General features: G+C 39.5%; 1 protein-coding gene across 7 annotated transcripts in view; it reads left to right on the plus strand.

Moving 5' to 3' along the window:
- The window catches only part of kazna (kazrin, periplakin interacting protein a), a 194,222-nt gene that overhangs the window by 78,433 nt on the left and 93,985 nt on the right, over positions 1-21,804 (plus strand). Inside the window, exon 1 of one of the 7 annotated variants that reach the window (XM_080900006.1) lies at positions 11,925-12,138. The exons of the other annotated variants lie outside the window; for them this stretch is intronic. Coding sequence (XP_080756132.1) covers positions 12,045-12,138 — 94 coding nt within the window. The 5' untranslated portion in view covers positions 11,925-12,044. Of the gene's footprint in view, positions 1-11,924; positions 12,139-21,804 lie in introns of those variants that run through there. 7 annotated transcript variants of the gene reach the window in all.

The following is a 21,804-nucleotide window of genomic DNA, read 5'->3' on the forward strand; positions in this document are numbered from 1 at the left end:
ATCAGTGTTTTCTCTTTGCATAGCTTACTTGAGAGGATAAATAAACAGCTTTTATTGGTGGATAAAATGGCTTGTGAGGAAGAATAAAGTCTCACCTTATAGAAGATTGATCTTTGTCGATGGTGATGTGCCAGGCTGTGCAATGACTGTCTCCGTCCACAACATTGACGTACAGCAGGCTTAGTGCTTAGATATTGCTCTGCTGCTTGGGGGTGTCAGAGCTGTGCTTCCAGGCTTATGCACTACACAGTCCAAGCCTAAGTGTATCAGTGCTTCATTGTTTGTAGGCCTCATAGAGTTCTTGCTTGTTAGTGTATTTTACGGTAGCCTTTATGAACCACAATTTCACATTTTTAGTTTATTCACAGAGAAAAATTAAACGACCAATATCCCCAAATACTATTGTCCTATTGTCATTGTAATATTGAACAATGTTATCGTACATTGCACGTTTTTCTCTTATCGCACAGGCCTGATTAAAGTCATGTCAAGGTGTTGGACACATGTTGCTGTAGATTTGTTTTGTTGCACTTCACTTATTTGCTGATGTGCCATATGGTGTATTACACAGAGCCATCTGCTCAGTTGTCCTCATAAACTGTTTGGAAAAGGGCTGGTGCTTTCACAAAACACTTGCAGGTGATTGGATGAGCCATCGATAACAGCCCATTTCTGTCTGACTTTATGCAGTCAGATCAATGAACCATAGAACAATCTTACAAGCTTCCAAGCAGTCAGTGTAGTTAGTCAAGTATTGTTAACATGTAGTCTTGCTATTTCTTTTTGAAGATAAGCCACTCACAGGTAATCACTTTTTTTTGTAAAAGTTGAAGACTGGAAAAAATTTTTTTATCTCTACATCATAATTCTGGGAATCTTGCATGAATCCAGCTGTTTTGCAAGGACGTGTCTTTTAAGACTGCATATCAATTCTTAGTGTCTGTCTTATGAACGAAAATATGTCCCAGTGTTGATTTGGTCTTGCTTACTTTTGCTTACACTTACCTATTCAGGTGCTTCCAGCCTGGCCTTCACTGACCAGTTCAGAGATACTGAAAGATAAATATGCACTTTTAATAACAAAGGGCCCATCATTATCAAAGAGAAAACTGACTTGTGATTATGCAGTGGAAACACTTCCATTTTCCTTGTGGTCCTTAACCATTGTTATTCATGCTCTTCCTCTCGTACCATGTTGTGTGAAGTATTTGGTACAGCTTCAGTTTGATGCTGCTTCTGATTTTCTTTCCATTCCACTGTTTAACGATTTATATTCTGAAATACAGAAATATTAATGCAATTATATAATTCAAGCCATAAGTATCTGGACTACAGTCTGTGTGACATGTTGGTCCATGTTGAAAGATACTGAACCCCGGATTGCCTCAGAGGCTTCAATCGGTGTACGTGATTATTAAAGCCTTATACGATTCTCTGTGGGAATGAGTAAAATGTGGCACTCAGTCGTGTAAGGGCACTTTGAGTGATCAATAGGACCAGAAAAGCTCCCTATAAATAACAGTCTCTTAACATTAGTGGCACCTTGTTGCTGGCTCCCTAAAGTCTGCGAGGCTGTAGGGGGCTTTGCTTTACTGCCACAGATCAGAGCATTGCTTGAGGATTAAGTGTTTGCCTCCAGTCTAGCAGTACAGCTATCATAGCCACACGATTACGCTATCAAAGCTCATGCACATGCCTCAGCACAAGTCTGCGCAGCACCCAGATGTTATCAGCTTCACAAAATGCAGAGCTCTCAATCATGTAGAGGAGCCCATTTGTGCCTTCTATAGGTGTGCGTGATGGTTGCACCTTTGTGGATCCTCCCTGATTGTGTCAGGGTACATGCTGCTTAGGGCACCGAGAGATGTATTGTGAGTTTTCTCTGCTCATTAGGATTCCGCAGTGCCCACTGACTGAGGCTGAAATGAGAAGAAGTGATGAGAGGGAGAGGCAGTGAAGGGCTAGAAATAGATCAAAACTAAACTGGAGTAGAGAGTACTGGTGGGCACGAGGAGGGAAGGAATGTTGGCCCCTGTAAGTCAGTTGGCCCCAGACATGCTAAATGGAGCTGTCTGACTGGATTTCAGATAGAGAGGCACCCAGCAGAAAGACGGCAACGGTAAACGAGCTAGCTAGCTAGCTAGCTAATAATGGGGCGCATTTAGGAATGCTGATAAGACTAAGAAGGGGTTGTGATTGGAAAGGATGAAGATTATAAGAACCCTCAAGCTTTCCTCTGCTCTCTATTTTCTTTCACTTCATCTCTTTCCTCCCTGTTATCTCCCTTCAGTTTTGCTATTCTGATTAGTAGCTAGATAAGAGGCTCATGACTCTTATATTTTCTGCTCCATTAGTCTAACTCGCTTCGTGCAAAAGGTCTGCGGCAGTGGCCAAGTGCCTTTCTGTCATCTCTCTCTCTCTTTCTTTTTTCTATTATAAAGCCTTTCATTCTAGATCTTTATTCAGTGATTCACATTTTTAAATATTGCAGCCTACAGTTTGTAAAGAAATAAGAAATAAGTGTGAGTGAGGTCATCAGCAGATGACTTCCCAAAGCATGCTCTCTTATGTTGCAATTATGTATTTAAAAAAAATGGTTTAAACTGATGTGAGAAGGGCGCATACAATATCCAAATAAGATAATTACAACTTTTTAAAAAATGTGACCTCGAGTTCAGCGAGTCCAGTGCCCCACTCGATCCCTCTGCTGTCCCTTTCTCTCCTTACAGGCCATTAGCACTGCACCGGCTGTTCTGAAGCTGCGCGGATGGATGACATTTAAGAAACGTCGCCTTTAGTCATTCCTCTTCTTCGTTCTCCTTGTCCGTTAACCTTTCTGTCTCCCTACCTTCATCCCTCTACATTTTCATTTCTCACTTCTCCTCCTCATTTGCTGTTCCTCCTCCCTCCCATCCTTCTGTAAATTGCAGTTTCACTCGGGCAGTGCTTTGTTTCCCATCTTTTATTTCCCATCTCTGCTCTTCTTCTGTCTCTGTTTGTCTTTCACTCGCTTGTGCATTTCTGTGACTCCATAAGTGGAAAAGGAAGCAAACAGAGCGAAGCAGTGAGGTAGAACCCTCTACCTCATCTGGTAATGAGCCTGGAAAGTTCCCAGTCAAAAGTACACCGTCTCCATGGAGACTGAGGTAAAGTTGCTGGCACTGCCTTCGCCCAGTGTCTTTGAAGAGCCTGGCTAGAGTAAACAATACCAAGGTCAACAATCCCAGGGGTCTGTTTGACCATCTGCAACCACAAAGACTCAGCAGTCTTTGAGGATGTTGTGGGTGCTTGTTGTTTTGCCGGCTTTTTCGTCCAGGTCCTTTTCATTAAGCTCGCCGGACCACCCTCATATCACTTCCCACCCATCTCACTTTGTTTTACTTTAGCTTTAAGCCTCTAACTTGTCATTTTAGTGTTTTATTTCTTGCTTTGTCCCAGGGTGAACTTACATAACCTCTTTTTATTTCCAGGCCACAGATGAACAGCTCCATATAGCCATAGCTCACCATATTTAATGCAAAATTGCTTGTGTGTTCCTTAAGGGGATGCAGATTTAAAATTCGTGTTTGGTTATATTATTTAAGACTTTGTTGTTGTTTTTTTAGCGCTGTGCCCTCTTTGTGATGCCTGTTCTCTGCCACTTCACCCCTTCTCACCTCCCCCAGGGGCCACCGCCATTTATTGTTCGATTTAATTATTAATGTTCTTAATTCTAGACGAGGGAACAAAGCTGCTATGACATTATTTGTGCCTTTGAGCACTGAGTCCTTGGCTCTCTTGTGCAGTTGCTGCTTCAGAGTCACAAGTCATTACTAGTTGCCTAATTACATATTGAGGCACCTTCCCACACACACAAAGCATAGGCGGGTGGTTTTGTCACATTTCGTTGTCAAGTCTGTCTTTCTTGCACTGTGAGATTACTGTAAACTGTAGGTCACATTTGGTACTGGTGTGTGTGTGAAGCTGTGTCTTGGAAATATCACAAAATGGAGGTCTTTGTGGCTTAGTTGCAAGCAGCGAATTTCCTCTACGACTAAACTAGGGAACTAAAGAAAAATAAGTAAACCAACGTTAAGCCTACCCAGTATTATTGTATAAGACAGTGTCTTTGAAATGAAAAGAAACCTTGACTGTAAAGACATACATATCTAAATTAATCCACATTAATGTCACAATTTTGAATCTGATACAATGTACAAAACTTTAGAGGGCCCAGTTTAAAAGCATTTACAAACTAAACCAGAGCATAAGGTAAAGAGCGAGGGGAGTTGAGCAAAGTAGTCAACATTTGTGTCATAATATCTTCTCTATGCTAACTGAGTGAAGGAACGTTTGTTGTACAAACCTCTGCTTTCCTTTCACCAGTTAAGCATATGGGTCGAACTATGATTTTATTTTAAATGTATCCATTTATATTTAAATGTGTCCATCCATGCATCCATCCATCTGTTCATTTTATTAACTGCTTATGAAACTCACTGGAGCTTATCCCAGCTGTCAAAGGGTGAGACGCTGGGTACACAGGTCAACAGTGTGTCACAGGACTAACAGAGAGTGACGGCAGCACTCATTTTGAATTTCAAGCTATTTACCTACAAAACCATTAAAAATAAATATTGTGGTAGATATAATGGAAGCACTTTCTGTTTACACTAGGTCTTTGGCAATTAAACGATACAACAAATGAAGAAATAAAATGAGTATTAGTAGTAGTATTTTAGATCAGCAGGATATTTTAATACTGCTACATCACTATTCTTTTACCCCTATCAAAACTAACTGATTTTAAAGCTCACTGCTAGTCTGTGAGACCTAAAAGTATTTTTATGATTAACCTTTTGGCAGCTCACTATGACCTTTGACTGCTTCAGCTGCTGATTAGTTCAAAGTGTGTTAATGATGAAGCCTAATTTGAGAGCGAGAGCGAGAGAGTCAGTGTCTCTGCGTGAGAGTTTGAAGACCCTGAGCATTTCAGAAAACACTTTTGGAAGGATTCCACAGAGACATATGGCACTACAGCAAACTGCCCTGTGATGGGAGAGAGCCCTAAATTTTGTCAAGTGGCCTCAGCTGTGTCATTAGTCCCTGCGTTTCGGGAGATTGAATAACAAATCACTGGATGATGGTAGGGACAAATGTTTGCTAAACATAAGAAGATCACTAAGGAATTTCTGGCTGGACAAAAAACAACAGCAAGTGTTGACTGAAACACTCAAAGAAATTTGGATAGACTTGAACTAGGGCTACTGTTTTATGGAATAATTAACCAACGCTAGGACTCTTGGGCACTTTGGGTCAGCTGTTTCTCTTTTGCAAGAAAGGCGGAGCTCATTAACAAAAGATCACAGTACCAATAGTCTTGGATAGGCTGCTGAGAGCTGCTGCAGGATCTGACAAACTTGACCTTGCACCTGCCATCATAGAGTTTTAGAAATATCCAACTGGTTTGAGGAGGACCTTAATCTTTCTGTGGTGAACCTAAACGTTTGTGTTAATTAGATTCTCCAGCAACACTGATCATAAGCACACTTTTAAATCAAGTGAAGCTTGATAAGAAATATGGACAATACCAGAATAACCAGGAAAAAACTCAATATTCAAGACCATTTTCCCTACCACCGAGCTAACTTATTATGAAGTGTTGTTTTCTTTCTTTCTTTTTTTTTTTAGAAAGATTAGAATAATACAAACAAAAACATCAATGACAATATATATGTTTTTACATCATTGAAGCCATGCAAAACAAATTAGTTACATAACTGTAAATTAAATGTGAGAGATTTAAGTTTAAAATTTTCTACAAAATTTACAAAATTAAAAACAAAAAAGACAACAGTATTCTTTAAGTGTTTTTGAGTTAGTGTTGTACTTCTGGTGACTTAGCGCTATGTTTGGTTGCTAGACGGCAATGTGAACTTAACACTTACATGACGCTTTTTAGACACAAGAAATAGTATGATACTTTTAACACTGTCTATTAATGTTACAGGTTGGCAGGACTCGTGATGTTTGCTAACAAATTATAAAACATTGCAAAACAAGTTATTTTTGTTGCTGTTAGCCATAGCTGCTAGCTTAACAGATTGCTAATGTGGCTGCTGGGTAGTTGCTAATAGATAAACGGCTAAAGTTAATGTGTGAGCAGACTAGGTAACACATACCATAACTGTTTTGTACTTCTATAAAATGTTTTTGAAACTGGAGCTTTACTGACCTCTCTAATTTTCTCAGAGTGTTATTCAGCGTCGTGAACAATAGAACTAGCGAGTGCAGGGGTCTATGTGTATGGTTGTGTGTTAGCTGGAGAAGGCAAAAACAGCACTGTTAGTAGTGATAATGTTGCAATTGAGTATCTAATCCAGGGATATCCTGGTATTTGGTGTCCAGATTTAAAATGCCATTAAAAGTATTAGTAATGGACACAGAAAAAAGCAGCACCAGCACAAATGTTATCAAACCTCAGTAAAAAAAAAAGAAGCATGAGAAGAATAGGCAAAGATCCAAGTGTCAGAAGCTTGTTAACACTTACTGAAAGGGCTCCAGCATGGGCAAGAGGATATTGTTGATATACCTTTTAAGATGAGGAGGTTTGGATATTTTTTAGTTGCACTGTATACGCTGGAAGCATACAGTTGAATACATTTTAAAGAAAACTACCTACTGTGCAAGTCTGCAGTAAACTTTTAAACCACAGTTAGCTCACTTATAATAGATGAGGCTTTATGTTTTGAAGCCTATAGATAACATTAGTATGATTACTGGGCTGCCGATCAAACAGTAAATATCAGCTGTGGAGAAATATTCATCTATAAGCCTATACTCCATGAATTTGACTTCATCTTAATTCATCCCAGTGAAATCCATAAAAAAAACTCTTTACAGGAAAAGAAAGTTTTTATACATTTAAGACTTTGTTACATTGCATTTTTACAGGTGCTAAGAAATAGACTTTATAATATAATTTTTTTCCTACGCTATCATGCTTTGCCAACTAGATGTAAGAGTAGTCTGTTTAGATCAGACAGAATGGTAAGATTAATGCTTGTTTTTCCTTCTCCTAACCTTTATGCTACGGCCAATTTTAGACCCATATTACAGACTGAATAACATACAGTTATGTATTTTTCACAAGCTGTGTAACCACAGCATTTAGCAGAATCTTTGCAGTTACCTGACATTTTGCCCTCCGATGCCATGTTTATGTATAAATTGTACAGCCAGCCTGTCAGAATGTCCGATGCTATCCCAGATGCCACAGAGCATGTATCTAGACCTTAATTGGGGCTGAGGGTGAACCCACTGCAGATGGTATTTGCACTGTGTGATGAAGAGGATTTTCTGGGTTTACTGCAATCTGCAGTGCAGCTAATGGTGGAGAGGAGAGATGAGGAGAAAGGAAATTGGAAAAGAGAAATAGGGGAGATGGAAGGCGGAGAGAGCTGACAAAGAAAGTTACAAACATTCAGCGAAAAGACTGAAGCCAGGGATGTACAGAGAATTGGAAGGACTGTGAAAGACAGAAATATATTACATAAATCATAAACACAGAAAGAGCATATAAACCCCTTTTTTCTTTTTCCTAGTGATTGGTCATTATTTTCTAGCACTTCTGTCCTACCTGTATGACATAAAGATACCCTTTTTTCACTCTATCTGATGAATTTAAGCTAATTTAAGCTTAATCTAAGATGAAGCAGACCACACACTTCCTATGCATCCTATTTACATGCTGGACACTGGCACTCAAATCAAGTCGAAGGCTTAACCCACTCTTCATCACCCCCCCACACACCCCCTTTAAATGTCTGCTCATCCTGTAATTGCCACTGATAGGATCTCCTAGAAACTCATTCAACTTCCTAATGTGCAAAGTTAACTTGATGAACTGTGAGCAATAATGCATCTGCGCCCCCCATCAGTCACCATTAAAACTGAGAGCTGGCCATTGCATCTCAATATAGCATTATTAGCAGCCGAGTTTCTCAGGCAGATAGATTGCCCTGTATGCTAAACGCGACACAAAGCCTCAGTGTCATCCTGAGAATAAACACCCACTCCACTGTAAACTCTTTGAATGATCATCAACTGTGATTAATGTGTGGGTTTACTCAGACTGATGAGTGGATCTTAGCTTAAGAAAGGGCAGCTGTAGGCGCTGTAACCTTTGCTGCAGTCTGTTGCCATAAGCTGAGTGCCGTCTTCTAAGATTCACATTGTATTCTGTGATATTTAAAACCGGCAGGATCCTTCAGTGGCACATCATTTTGCTCTGAGGCTCGCTGTGCTTGTAATTTCCACATGCAAAACAAGACTCTCAGGATACAACATGAAATTCACGGTTTATTTTTAACACAGTTGTGCTGTTTTTTGGGGGTTTTTTTTCCCAAAGAGACTTTCAGAATGGCCTTTTTTTCTGATGAACCAAAACAATAATGTTCCCCTTGACTCATACATGCAGCCCACACAGCAGCCCACAAATCTCAGTTCACTGCGCAGGATGATGCTCGTTCTCTTCTCCCTTTCATGCAGACAGTTGATGAATGCTTCTGTGTTTGACAGCCTCTGCCCAGTCTTCTTTTCACCATTTCCAGAGGCACCACGCTTATGTGTTATTTCCATTGTAATACTCGGGAGCTGAAGCTGTGATGTCAAAATGTAGCACAAACCAAGAAAATTGTGGTATACAGTGTATTGTACAATTTGAAGGAGATCGACTGTGAATGCTCTGCAGGGAAAAGCTATTAAATGCAGCAGTGGTCCAGAGTAAGCTGGAGAGACATGTTGAGGCAAAACACCAGTGTGTGGTGTGCTGGTGGGGGGAGATCACACCGAAGGAGGCACTGTCACATAAAAAAAAAAAAGAGTAGTTGACCCACTGGTTTATCCAAAGTTTCTGTGCAGGTATGGCATTTTCATTGTGCGCATTTCATGGAAATGAATAAGTCTATGTATGTTAAAAATAATCCGAATCAGATCTTGTGTGGTTTCAGAGGGAGCTGTGTGAAACCTGAAGTGTGAGGCAGCCCTGTTTCATATCTGCCTTCTAAAAGTTATAAAAATGAAGAAATCTGGTGGTGTGGAGTAAGATAGAAGTGAACTTACAGACCTTTATTGTCTGCTCCTCATCGCTGCTTGAGGCTAGAAGCTCGAGGCTACAAAAGCGGCACCCTGCATAACTGAATGTCTCCATCTCTTACCGCCAGCTGTCTAGTTGAATTGAGGGTCATGCAAGTGTCAGGTTTTGATCCAGAAGAAAAATGCATAGAAAAATAAAGACGGTTCTGCTGCTTTGGTTTGAATTTTTTTTCTGTCTTTCTTTCTTTTTTTTTGCTCAACACCAACTTAAGGGCCTTAGCCTTTAAGGAGCCAGTGCTCATACATAAACTGAACTTGTTCATAGCAGCTCGCAGGTATCTGTGAATTAGGAAACATATTAATGACATATTCGGTTTGCAGCCAGCCTCAAGTGGCAGTTTGAAGAACTGCAGTTTCTGGCATTTCTTCGCTGGTTTCATTTCTTTATTTCATTTTTTTTGTACCTGAAGACTGATTCTAGATCATAACATATGTTGCATAATAGAAAAGGATATGGGAGAAATTAATTCCACTATGTTGTATTCATATATATCCAATATTAGTTTTGGAAAGAGCTCTCTAAGAGAAGTTTTTGTAGAAATGCCTTTCTGCACTGCTAATATATGCAGCTATTTTTGAGCTCAACAGATTTTGAAAGATAAATACATGAACTGTATATATATATATATATATATATATATATATAGGGAGAGATAGGACCATGTTTCTCTATGGAGTTTGTTGACCTATTTATTACATAAAGAATAACAGTTTGATTTTCAGAAACTTTAAACTATGAACATCCTAAAAGCTCTCACATTCTTTTTTTAAGAAAGTGTTACAAAGCACTCTGCATGCTCTTTTCCTTTGAGTTATTCCCTCTATACATGTTCTTCCTGTAGCAGTTTTTCTGTGTAGTATGTGTAAACTAATCAGATCATGTTGAACTAAAGCAACATGCGTACATCACAGCAGCACATTCCTCACCATCGACCGAGTAGGCCTTTGCAATTCAGAGGCAGCCCAGTCACCCCTCTTTCTCAATAACATGATGGATCGCAGGACAGCCCTTGTCTAGAAAAACAAAGCCAGCATTTAAGCTCCTAGCTGCCCACTGTTCTTTTCGGTTGTCCATGGCATAAATCTCAGTCAGGGCACACACACGGTTTCCTCTAAGAGGGGTGAGAGGGGTTATTTGTTTCACTTTGCAGGGAGTCTGCGGGGGGTGAGCAGAGGAGATTTCACCTTGTCTTTATGGAAGACTTTAGAGCCTGATGGAAGAGTTAGAAAAGCAGAAAGACCCCAAACAGATACGGATGTGCCGTGCAATGGCTTATTCAAATGCTGACAGAATGAAAGACTTAAAGGGCTACTAGGGGGTTGTAATTATTTGCTGTCCTTACATCAAAGGACAGATCACTTTATTTGCAATACATCATATTTCTGTGCAAAATACACTAAAATGCTTCACATCACTGACATCGCATCGCGTTTTTCCCCAGGAGCAGGCGTGCACTCTCTCTCTCTCACACACATATTAGCAGATAAAAAGGTAGCTAGGGATTGGTTCAACTGCAACAACAGCTGCTCGTGTCTGACCACTGCCGTGTTAGCCAGCAGCCATCCGTTCAGTCTGCACCGGAAGAGGCAGTTTATTGGCAGTCTCTGAAAGCATGTGATTAGTTTGTACCAGACACACAAAACATTACTCTTACATTACATAACACGGGGCTCTGTGGGGGTTATGTTGTAGTTATAATGTACTGCATCGGGGGTGTCAGCAGGTTTGTGGCACAGACATATTAAATGGCCTGATTATACATTTGTTTCATTTGTGGGAGTTGAAAGGGTTTTTGCTTGTTTCTGCTCAGCCTGTAAAATGTGCTGTACTGTGGAATACATAGAGTATAACCTCTTTCTTCATGACAAAATAAACTCCATGAAACTCAGGAATACAGTGTGTATTAAAATGCAGTCATTAGGGTACTGTCTTCACACTTAATCCCCATCATCCCCCAAGAGACAAAGGGAAACTGTGAGCTCTGTCCCTACAGATACCGCAAATGTCCAGACTTAGCAGGACTAACACACTCCAACTTCACTAAGCTGTAGTATATATATATATATATCGCAAAAAGGTAATTAATGGTGACACAAATGCAAAGTCAAGGGAAACTTGCAGAGGCAAACAGATATAGATTTGTGGGCACAAACTAAGTATGTTCACAGATGCCAGAAGTGGATGGAGGTTTTTCAGTTCAATATTTTCACTTGAATCAGATTAAATAACGTTCTTGTTACTACACACTGTGTGCCATTATCCTGCTAAAAGTATCCCATTGCATTGCTAACATTTAGGGTAAAAATGTAACTTTCAGAAAGCTCTAAGTGGGATTTTAAAAAAGCAGCCCCCTTTTTAATTTGACCATTTCTATTCTTCTTTCTTAAACCAAAAAAAATCAGGTGACAAATTTTACTTTATCTTTGTTTTATGGCGTCAGCTTTACGAGGAGGAAGAGGCTGGGAAATAAAATACAATGCTAACACCGCAGTTTATTGAAATCCATTTAAACAGGCCACAACACCCACACAACACGCACACACACACACACAGACAAAATCATGTTGTCTTATTTTCATAGGAATTTTATGGACCTCAGATATGCTTTAAATGAACTCCACTTAAGTGTTTGGCCCATGAGTGCAATTTCTTAACTTAGTGACATTCTGTGTGTCTGCATGTGTGTGTGGTTCCCTTGGTCAGGGCGTGTCTTTAGATGGTCATCAGGGGGGCAATGAGAGGATGCCTGGAATATGCACACAGACACACTCAGGCGCTCTCACACACAGATTAAGCGGGTAAGCTGTGCCGCTCATCTGGGATAAATGCGGTCAGAGAGGGAACAGCTGAGCAAACAGCTCCGGCAAGAGGCAGAGAGCAGAGTGAAGCGGGAGAGGGGGAAGCAGGGATGACGGACTATTCATCCCAGCGTAGTGTTGGTGACCGGCTGCCGCGTTGGATATGCATCAGCCCTCAACCTGGAAGAATGGGAACCGGTGGAGGTAATGGCTGATAAAAAAAAATATACTATACTCTGCGGCTAACAGGAGTGAGATTGGGAATCGCAGGGACAAACTGACTGGTTGGATTTTTTTTTTCACTTTTTATTTCTAATATGAAAGAAGGTAAAATGTCAGGTCTGTTCTGATTTTTTTTTTAAGTCAGTTTACTTTAATCTCTTTATTTAAAAAAAGAAAAAAGTAGAAAAGTGATAGCATCATGTCACTGCTGTTAGTATTAGAAAAGAGTGACGATTAGAAAAGATTTCTTCTTTTTTTTGTCACATAAAAAAGCCCTGACATTTCTAATCTAAATTTTGGGAACACGCTCTCCTTTAAGGTGACATGACACGCGCAGCACCAGATGTGAAACGTGTCTCACTCATTGAAATGACTAAATGCTGTCTTCCTTTAGTAATCTCACTGGATTATATAGCATATAATTACTGCAACATATAGTTTAACAGAAGTTTGCATACGTGTATGTTCTTTTATTTTGTCTCTATCATTTTGACCAAACAACAGAACTTCCTCTTCCTGTGGCAGCAGCAGTCCTGGTACCTCCTGCTGTCACCTTGCCAGGAGAGCAGCTGATGCCGGTTATCAAATTCCCACTGGTTCTCCGTCCATCTCTTTGCCATTCATGTCTGGTGTACCAACCTCCTGCTGATGTCTCAGGGGTTCTCCCTTTTTAAATTGAGGTTAAATCAAATCAGCTCCCATGTCTACATGATTAGGCCTTACCAAATTGTTAATTATCCACAACAGGAGAGAGCTGATGAAAGCAAGGGGCAGTAAGAAGGTGGCAGGGGGATTTTGGGCACTTTGATAGTATCCTGTGGTAGAGTGCTCTGTGGTTATGTGAATTCTCTTTTGTCAGCTTCTCAAAGGTTCAGTTTTACAATCAGCATGATTTAAATTTGTTCTAAAGCTGTTCAGTCCAAAAAAAGAAGACAAATTAAGCTTTTTTACAGCACTGCCAAGCTTCAAACCAACAAGGTAAAAGTTTTTCTTTCCCTTTTGCCCTATAATGTGAGTCGTTTGAAATTTAGCTCCAGTGCCTGAGCCTTCCTTCTGTTGCTCTGCCAGAAAACGGCTTCGTCGGGCTAGCTCAGCTGAGGCTTCAAAGATTACATTTCCCAATACTTGCTCCTCTCGAGCTCTGGTGCATTTGCTGGCTTGAGTTTTGACCTCACTCAGCAGCAGTAACGAGCATGAGACCCGGTGTGATGGGCGTCGCACAATCTCCATGCATTATTTAACTAATGGTCAGGTGGCAGATGCTTTAGTGCTCGTGCTGAGACCAATATCCCAGTGAGCAAAGACTACCCTCTTCAATCACCTCATTTCTTCCTGAGTAAGATCAGTGATGTTCACAATGATTTTTTTGGGTATCCTCCCAGCAGTTAATGCAGCCTCCCAGAGGCTTATGTTTAAAAGCTTGAAGTCACCTACAATTTAATGGCTAATACACTGCACTCAGAGTACAGAAATAGCCATCGCATTTACATGATCAAAGCACCAAATTGGTCTACCCACACCAGGACAACAAAGCAAATCAGTACTTTTCCTGGTTTCATTTTGTTTCCATATGTTGGGTTAAATCATACATTTAATTTTATCTATATAAACATTAGATGATACAGGGACTCTTAGTTTTAACGTCTTACAATTGCTGACATTTTAAATAAAATCATTAGTAAATAATAGCTAATCGTACTCTTGCTTGACTTGGCACTGTTTTTGCCTTGCGGTACACCTCTGAGTGCTTAGCTGTGATTATGCCGGGCCTAATTTATCTGAAGCAACATGGGTTAGACGATTTGAGACAGATCAAAGTAATTAAGGAAATGAGATATCAATCTATTCTCTTTCTCTTAAGTAAAATCTTTTCTTCCGAATGTTCATACACTGAGCTGCGCGGCAGCAGCGTGCAGTGTCTGTTCATCTTTAGGCCAGCTGAGGCCCGAGCTTGGAGTCTATTGACACTAATTGCAGTCATTAGCTTGGCTTTTGGGGAGCAGCTCAGATGTTGTTTGGACATAAACGTTCATGGTGACACATTCTGTTGTGTTGTGTGGTATCATCCAAAGCTAACTGGAGCACCATAGAATGTTGGCTGGTGTAATTGGGAGATGTTAATTAGTCTATTGGAGGCTTGTACCCTCCTGTGTATTGCCTTTGTGCACTGCCCTTTCTGTGTACAAAGCCAACCTAATGCTTATGTCAGTGTAAATGTCTGATTGTGTGTGTGTGTACTTGTTTCACTGTATTTGTGGGGGTCCAGGATCCAAGAGCACACTCGTGGGGTCCAACTCCACAAGTTTAAACACTGGATTTTTTGGGTCAGGGTTTGGTTTACGTTTGGGTTTTGCATCTAGTTTTGATCGTAAGGCTACGATCAACCATGGAGCTCTATAAAAATTGTTTTACAAAAACATATATGTGTGTTTGTTTTTGTGTAAGGAAGAGCAAACTCATAGGACAGGGGAGTGTGTGTGTGTGTGTGTGTGTGTGTGTATGCGTATCTGTTTGCATCTACGCACACGACACTCTGGGGGTCTAATGAGACAGTCATTTGTTTAAGGTAATCACCAACTACTTTATGCCACCCGCTTCCCTTGGCATAGGGACAAGCCCTTTTTATAAAAAGGTTGTTTGAATCACATTAGGACAGCAGCACCCCCACCTCCCTGTCCCCTTACTCTCCCCATTCACATGCATCAATACCCGACTACTAATGCGCCAGCCAAGCATTAGTGATGCCATTCACTTGGGATGTACCAATGGTGCTGTCAGTCCTCGTTCTTTTTTGGCTCCCCGTGGTAGCTTCCACTAAAATATGTTCAGTGCTGAAAAGCGGCTGCTTTTTCATAACACTTAGCAAAAAGCCAAGTTCTTGGATTTTATGCACAAGCTGTCAAAAGATGCTTCACATGAATCGCTGCCACATGCAGGATACGAGGTGGCAAGATGGTAATGAAGCCAAATATTCCTGAATAGGCCTTTTTTTTTACAGCTTGTCTCCAAAGTGGAGTGTAAACAGTTTGTTTAATTTGATAGTGTTTTCCACGACATTGATTCATTTTGGACTTGGTGGTTGTTTTGATTGTGTGGAGTTTTTCTGTAAGTGTTAGCTGGAGAAGTAGTGCCATAAGACCAAATTTAATTTTAGATATAAAACAAACTGAAATGTTGCATGAAAAAGGACGTTTCCTAGATTTATAGCTTTACATTTAGTCTAAGATTTATTTTACGTTGCCTCTGAAGCACCATCAGTATCATCTGTTTGTCATATTCACTGTATTTATCAGGCGTTACAGCTGATAGACGATCAGCTGTAGGCATTTTATCTCTCTTAGTCTGGAATGATTATTCGAAGGACAAAACAAAATGCGTGAACTTGGCCTGAAGTGAAGTTGGGGCTTTTTTATTCCCCACTAACAAAAACAAACATCTTACATCAAAGGTGCACATTCATATTTCTGGCTTCAAGTTTCCCTTTTAGAAAACAGGTGGTTTTTTTTGTAAACATTAGCTAGAAATTGCACTTGAGGGAAGTGCTTTGCAAATTTAATCAATGGTTATTAATATTGTGTATGTATATCTACTGTCCCGCACAAGGGGACTTGTGTTGTCCTGATAGTCTTTGATTTTGATAGAATACATTTGAAAATATTTCAAAAAGCAGTTTATGATACACCAGGGAACACATACACAACATTGCAGAAATAACAAGCTTTATTATCAAAAAGTTAAACATATCAAGGCTATAGTATGATCTGTGACAAGATGTAGACAGCACGGTGAGTGTTTGAGAATATGCTGGGCTTTGTGAGCACTGCTCTGTGTGCATCTGTGTGAGAGAGAGATTTCTCTATTGAATACTATGGAAACTACACTACACAAACTCTGTAAATCTCTGCTCTATGCTTTCCTTAGTTTCCTTCGTTTGATCGCAATCTATTTCTCAAACAGTCAATTTTGGCATGGTAATTGGCAATTTTGGCAACTTTTGAACTACAAGGTTTCTTCCTATAGCTGTTTGGAAAAGAAGTTTAACAAAGCAAGAACTTCTTATATTTGGGAGGTGTGAGTGGATACCCAAAAGTCACTAGAATCAAATGTCTGGCAGACACCAACCACTACTTATTATTTGGCTAATACCAACCTTGTGGTGAAACATTGTGGTTGTAGCCTGCTGTGGGGGTGCACTCAGCTATAGGGAAGACTAGACCAGTCAGGGAAGGTAGAATCAATGCAACCAATAACAGGAGGCCCTTTAAAAACACACGCTCCAGAGTGCATGTAATCTGAGACAGGCAAATGTTCACCTTTTAGCATGACAAAGAGGCAAAACATACAGTCCAGATGATGTCAGAGTGGACTCAGGAGAAGTCCCAGAAGGTCCTTGAAAGGCTCAGTCAAAGTCCTAAGTCAGACATGAAGATATCAGTTAACAAATGCAAATGTGAATAGCAGAAAGTGGCTAAACCCAGAACTGTAAAGCTGTTAAAGAAGTACTCGAAAAATCGGAGGCTGTAATTGGTGCCAAAGGGCTTTCTATAGAGTGCTGTTTTAAATGGTCCAATTACTTGGAAATAAAAAAAATCAGTTATTTATTTTTAGGGAACTTTTACTGAACTTTTATCTTTCTCTTTGTCTCATGAATTGTGGACAAATAAAAATCTACTGCACAATAAACTGTGGAAAAACTGAAGTGGTTCTGAATTTGTTTTGAACCTTCAAATATTCTTTTTTTGTTTAAACATCGACTTCATTTACAAAATGCCATAAAATTGGTGTAAAATGCCCACCACAGTTTTAAAAGAATCTTAAAAGATCTTTTTATCGCGGCAGTCTAAAGATTTAAATATTTGATTTCCAAAGACAAGAAAAGTGACAAAGGGATTCTTGTTGACACTTATTTCACCGTGACAAACTGATTGTTCAAGTAATCATTTCTGCACTACAGTAATACAGCTTTAAAATTGGGATTGTCTCAAAATATTGATGCTCAGGGTAAATATATGCAAAACAAATTCAGAGATTAACTTGATGGCTAATTGTAGAAACTCCAATAGTGTGCATATCAATGTAGATTACACTGTTGTATAGAGCTGAGACATGACTAGACAGCGAAGAGCAAATGGATCTGCACCAATATTAAATGCACTAACTGAGCATGCTGTAAGACACATAATAAACACACTATTATGTAGTGGTGCACATTATCAGACAAGCTTTTCCCCCTGGTTTTCTGAAGCATGAAAACCAACTAAATGCTTTTTCATGTGGTATAGTGTGAGAAAAGAACCATAAAAGAGGTATGAAAAAGACCTGATAATGACGAGACCTCCCAACTCAAGACCAGTCCTACTCAAAAAAAAAAAAAATGCATCTGAAGTCAGAGGGGAAGCTTGACTTCTGCAGGTGCAGGCATAAACATCCACATTCCACATTCTTGAAGATCCGCCAACAGGTAGAAGTTGTTTTCCAAATTTTGACATTGGTTTAACTTAGTAGATATTTGAGAGACTAAAAGTTCAATGAGTTTATGTCTCTTGTGAAAGTGGTAAGAAGGAAGAAGGTGATGCAATCCCAAAAGTAAACCGGAGGTGCTGAAGGAGTACATCTTGAGCAGGAAAAGATGATTAGAATTAAATAGATGATCACAGAGAAAGATGGAAAACAGAAAAAGTCATGGAAGTCTATTAAAAAATTTCAGATATTTACGGTTACTTCACTTTTTCTTGCCTATATCTACATAGAAGAAGGATCAGAGCAAAGATTATATAAAAATGTTCAATGCTTTTTCTAAATAAATTTAAAATACTGCTTTTTGCTGTATGATGAGCATCAGTTTGATCTTATTTTTCTCACTGTATATGAAAATGTGATGGAAAGTAAATGATCTGTTAGACGCTGAGTCAACTAGACTCATGAATTTATCTCATTACAAGGAAGTAATAAGGTAAAAGTTCTGAAAGAGTGCAGGTCAGCAAAACAGTTTCACTTTGTAATGAATCACAGATTAAAATTCAAACTTGGAAGGGCATGCTCCCTTTAATTAACACAGAACATTACAAATTTTGACCATTTAAGCTTCTGAGGCTTTGCTGCTGGAAATTATTAAATAGAAAACAAGTTGCAATTTAAAGAGTGAAAAAGAAAGGGACATTATGTGACCAGAGGAGCATGTGGACCTTTCCTTTCTAATTGGAATGATTATTAATGCGGGAGGCCAAAAGACCAGCTGAGTCTTCCAATTGCCCTTGTGTTGTTTCCTCTGGGACCCCGACTGTCCCGTAGAGCTGAGGGCCAAATCAATGACTCTGATTTGGCCTGCAGCTGGGTCTTGTCTGCAAACATTATCTCCCCCACCACAGGGGATTCTGGCTGCCTTATTGAAATAGATGACTGCTCAAATTAACAGCTGTAAGGTGCACGAGAGAGGAAAGCCATGCATCTAAATGTGACATGACCACTAATAGCATTTGCTGTCATTCACCATTTGATGATGATCCATGATGTAAAGTTTTGCAGTTTGACCTGTTTTGATTAGCGCTGCCTTATCTCTTCATCCATTTATCACCATATACTTGACATTTATACATATATGTGTATGATTTTATATATGTATAAAATTGCACGAGTTGTTACTAAGCTTGTTTTGCTCAGACAAACACATCATGAGAAGACATAAAAAATTCTTACTTTGCATAGGACAGATGCATTATAGAGTACAAAAAATGAACTGATGGCTCACAATAGCAGGTTTATCACGATAACATGTTTTTGACAATATACTGTCCCAGGGGCAAAAAAAGATTAATTAATGTTTTAGTACAAATGTGTGTCATTTTAAAAACATTTTTTGCTACTGATGTAATGATATTATAATAGCATAATAACGCATGTACCCACTCTCAAAGAGCAATGAACTCTTGAGCCTTAAGATTATTCAGACATTGAAATTGGATTGTGGAAAAAAAAATTCAAATGTCCTAATCCTTTATCGTGTGTGTGTGTGTGTGTGTGTGTGTGTGTGTGTGTGTGTGTGTGTGTGTGTGTGTGTGTGTGTGTGTGTGTGTGGGAGCTCTCTGAGCCCCACCCATGTTAAAACTCTAATAATAGAGTAAGCAAGAGAACAGCAGCAGTGCGATCAGAAATCCCAGCATATCTGAAAGAAGGGTCTGTTCACATCCATGTGTGGAAGGATAAGAAGAAAGTTAATAATGTAATTTTTTTTTTATACAAAGTATTACCAATTTTTTATTTCACAGAGTAAACACGTTCAGCTTTTTATAGTGTCATTAATGGGTATAGTACTGTATAAATACAGATGCATAGCTTCAGACACCGTGCTGGATACTGACACCCTGTTGTTGCTCCTCTGTAGGCATAACACTCATTAATATTTGTTGCAGGATGAGCCAAGCAGCTAAACTTGTAACAGGTCCAGTTTGCTAAGCTGTACATGCACTGAGCTCTCCAGACTGCTAAAGTTGTCACATGTAATTCCAACTGTTTAGACTCTTCAGGCGAACTGGGCCTATGAATCTCTTGTGGCTCGGCTTGCTCTTGATGGTATTGATCAGTAATGTGCTGCTAAAGGAGCAGAAGTGAATGAAAAAGTATTGGATTATAAGAGCACCCCTTTAGATATGCAGTTAGTGTCAGACTGCAATTGGACCACCTTTACAATGCTGGTTAACCACTATCATCCTTTAACTCTTTACACCTTGGAAGTGTACCTGGGATAATGCTTGTTTCTCTTTTCAAAACTGAGTAGTTTCTGCCTCCATTCAGAATAAAATTATTTAACATTATCTTGGCCTATAAAGCTTACTCGGGCTAATGTTGGAAAAACCCTCAACCTTGCCAAATCAAATCTTTATTCATATATATCGCGGTTTCAAAACTCATAATTAAAGGTACAGAGGAGGTTATCAAATGTTGCTATAATGGGTAAAGAGTTAAGCAAGCAAACTGAAGCAAACAGAGGTCATCTAAGTAACTGTTATTGCATTTTTCATATTAATCTTAACAAGCAAACCTGCATACTGCAAATGATTAAAAGCATCTACAGGGTGGGCCACTTATATGGATACACCGTAATAACATGGGAATGGTTGGTGATATTAAAGTCCTGTTTGTGGCACATTAGTATATGTGAGGGGGCAAACTCCTCAAGATGGGTGGTGACCATGGTGGCCATTTAGAAGTCGGCCATCTTGGATACAACTTTTGTTTTTTCAATAGGAAGAGGGCCATGTGACACATCAAACTTATTGGTAATGTCACAAGAAAAACAATGGTGTGCTTCAACGTAACTTTATTTTATTTATGCTTCTTTGCTTTCTGTCAGTATTGAAGATCTAATCCACGATGGCAGTCTTTGTTGATGTTGCCAATCGCAATTTGCTGAACGTACTTGGTTCCTAAGGTAATGTTGAAAATTGCTCTTTGATTGCCAGGGAAGAACAGATCACTGATATACAACAAATCGAATATGTAGTTAGAGAAAGGTTTGGGTTTCGGTAAAAAAATTTTTAATGTTCCTGGAATAACCAGAAAATTTAAAGTAAATTTGCTGTGGAACATACAGTTTCATGACAAAACCCCCAAAACAGTTTCCATTCACAGAAGGGCAATAATGTATAATCCTCAGGCTCTGAAAGTCAAGAAGTCGATGAAGGAAAATTCCTGCTTTGGAAAAGTCATTTTTTAAATAATGTCCGCCTAATCCTGTCTTTTGACATTTGTTTCTTTACCCGTGATACCTTTCTGTTTTTAAAAAATGTTAAGCATATTCACCTTTCACTTCTCCTCTGCCAGGTCAAACGTAATACCTGAAGGTATTAAAAGAAGTACTAAGTCACTGTCTTCAGCTTTTATCTTACCTGTCATATAGTACGTGATAGGAAAAGATTCACTTTCACTTCCTTTTTAAAGAAAAGGAGGCTTTTGAGTGACTTTTTTCTGCCTTTTGCTTCTCCAACCCCCACCTCTATCCCTGAGGGATTTCTGTCCAATAGAAATGTGCTTTTTATTCTCTTCTTCCTCCTCTCCAAATGTCAACTCAAGGCATTTCTTTCTGCGTTTGCTGTCGTGTTTTCTGAATTCCCTTAATTAAAATTCCTGTTTGTGTAATTGTGTCTTACACACTTCAGCTTGTTTTTAGACAAATATAAGAATGTATTTTGTCTTATGTGTAGGCAGCATAAGTGAACTACATTTCCTTATCCCCTTGTATGCGTTGCAACATTCTCATTAGTATATGTAACAAGCTCATGTTATATTCTCATCTGTAGCATGGCAACAAAATCTCACAATTTGGAGTCATGCCTTTTCTTATCAACTCTCTCTCTGTCTCCCAATTTGTTCCCAAGTGGCTCTGTCTGCACTGCCGAAAGTGGACCTTATTCCCAACTTTGCAATTTGTGGCAGGAGCTCAGGAGACGACAGGATTGTTCCAGGTCACACATGGAGCTTTAACCTCTACTCCTCTTTGCCTCTTATCCTGAAAATGGCACACTCGCTTGGCTAAGCCATCTTGACTTTACCTCAGAGCCTTAGCCTTTAGTCACGCTCTGATAAGTGATTGACTAAAATGGCAGGCTGTCACAACAAAGGTGGGCATTAAACTCACTGACTCCAGATATC

This window comes from Rhamphochromis sp. 'chilingali', assembly GCF_963969265.1.
Source record: "Rhamphochromis sp. 'chilingali' genome assembly, chromosome: 12".
Lineage (NCBI taxonomy): Eukaryota > Metazoa > Chordata > Actinopteri > Cichliformes > Cichlidae > Rhamphochromis > Rhamphochromis sp. 'chilingali'.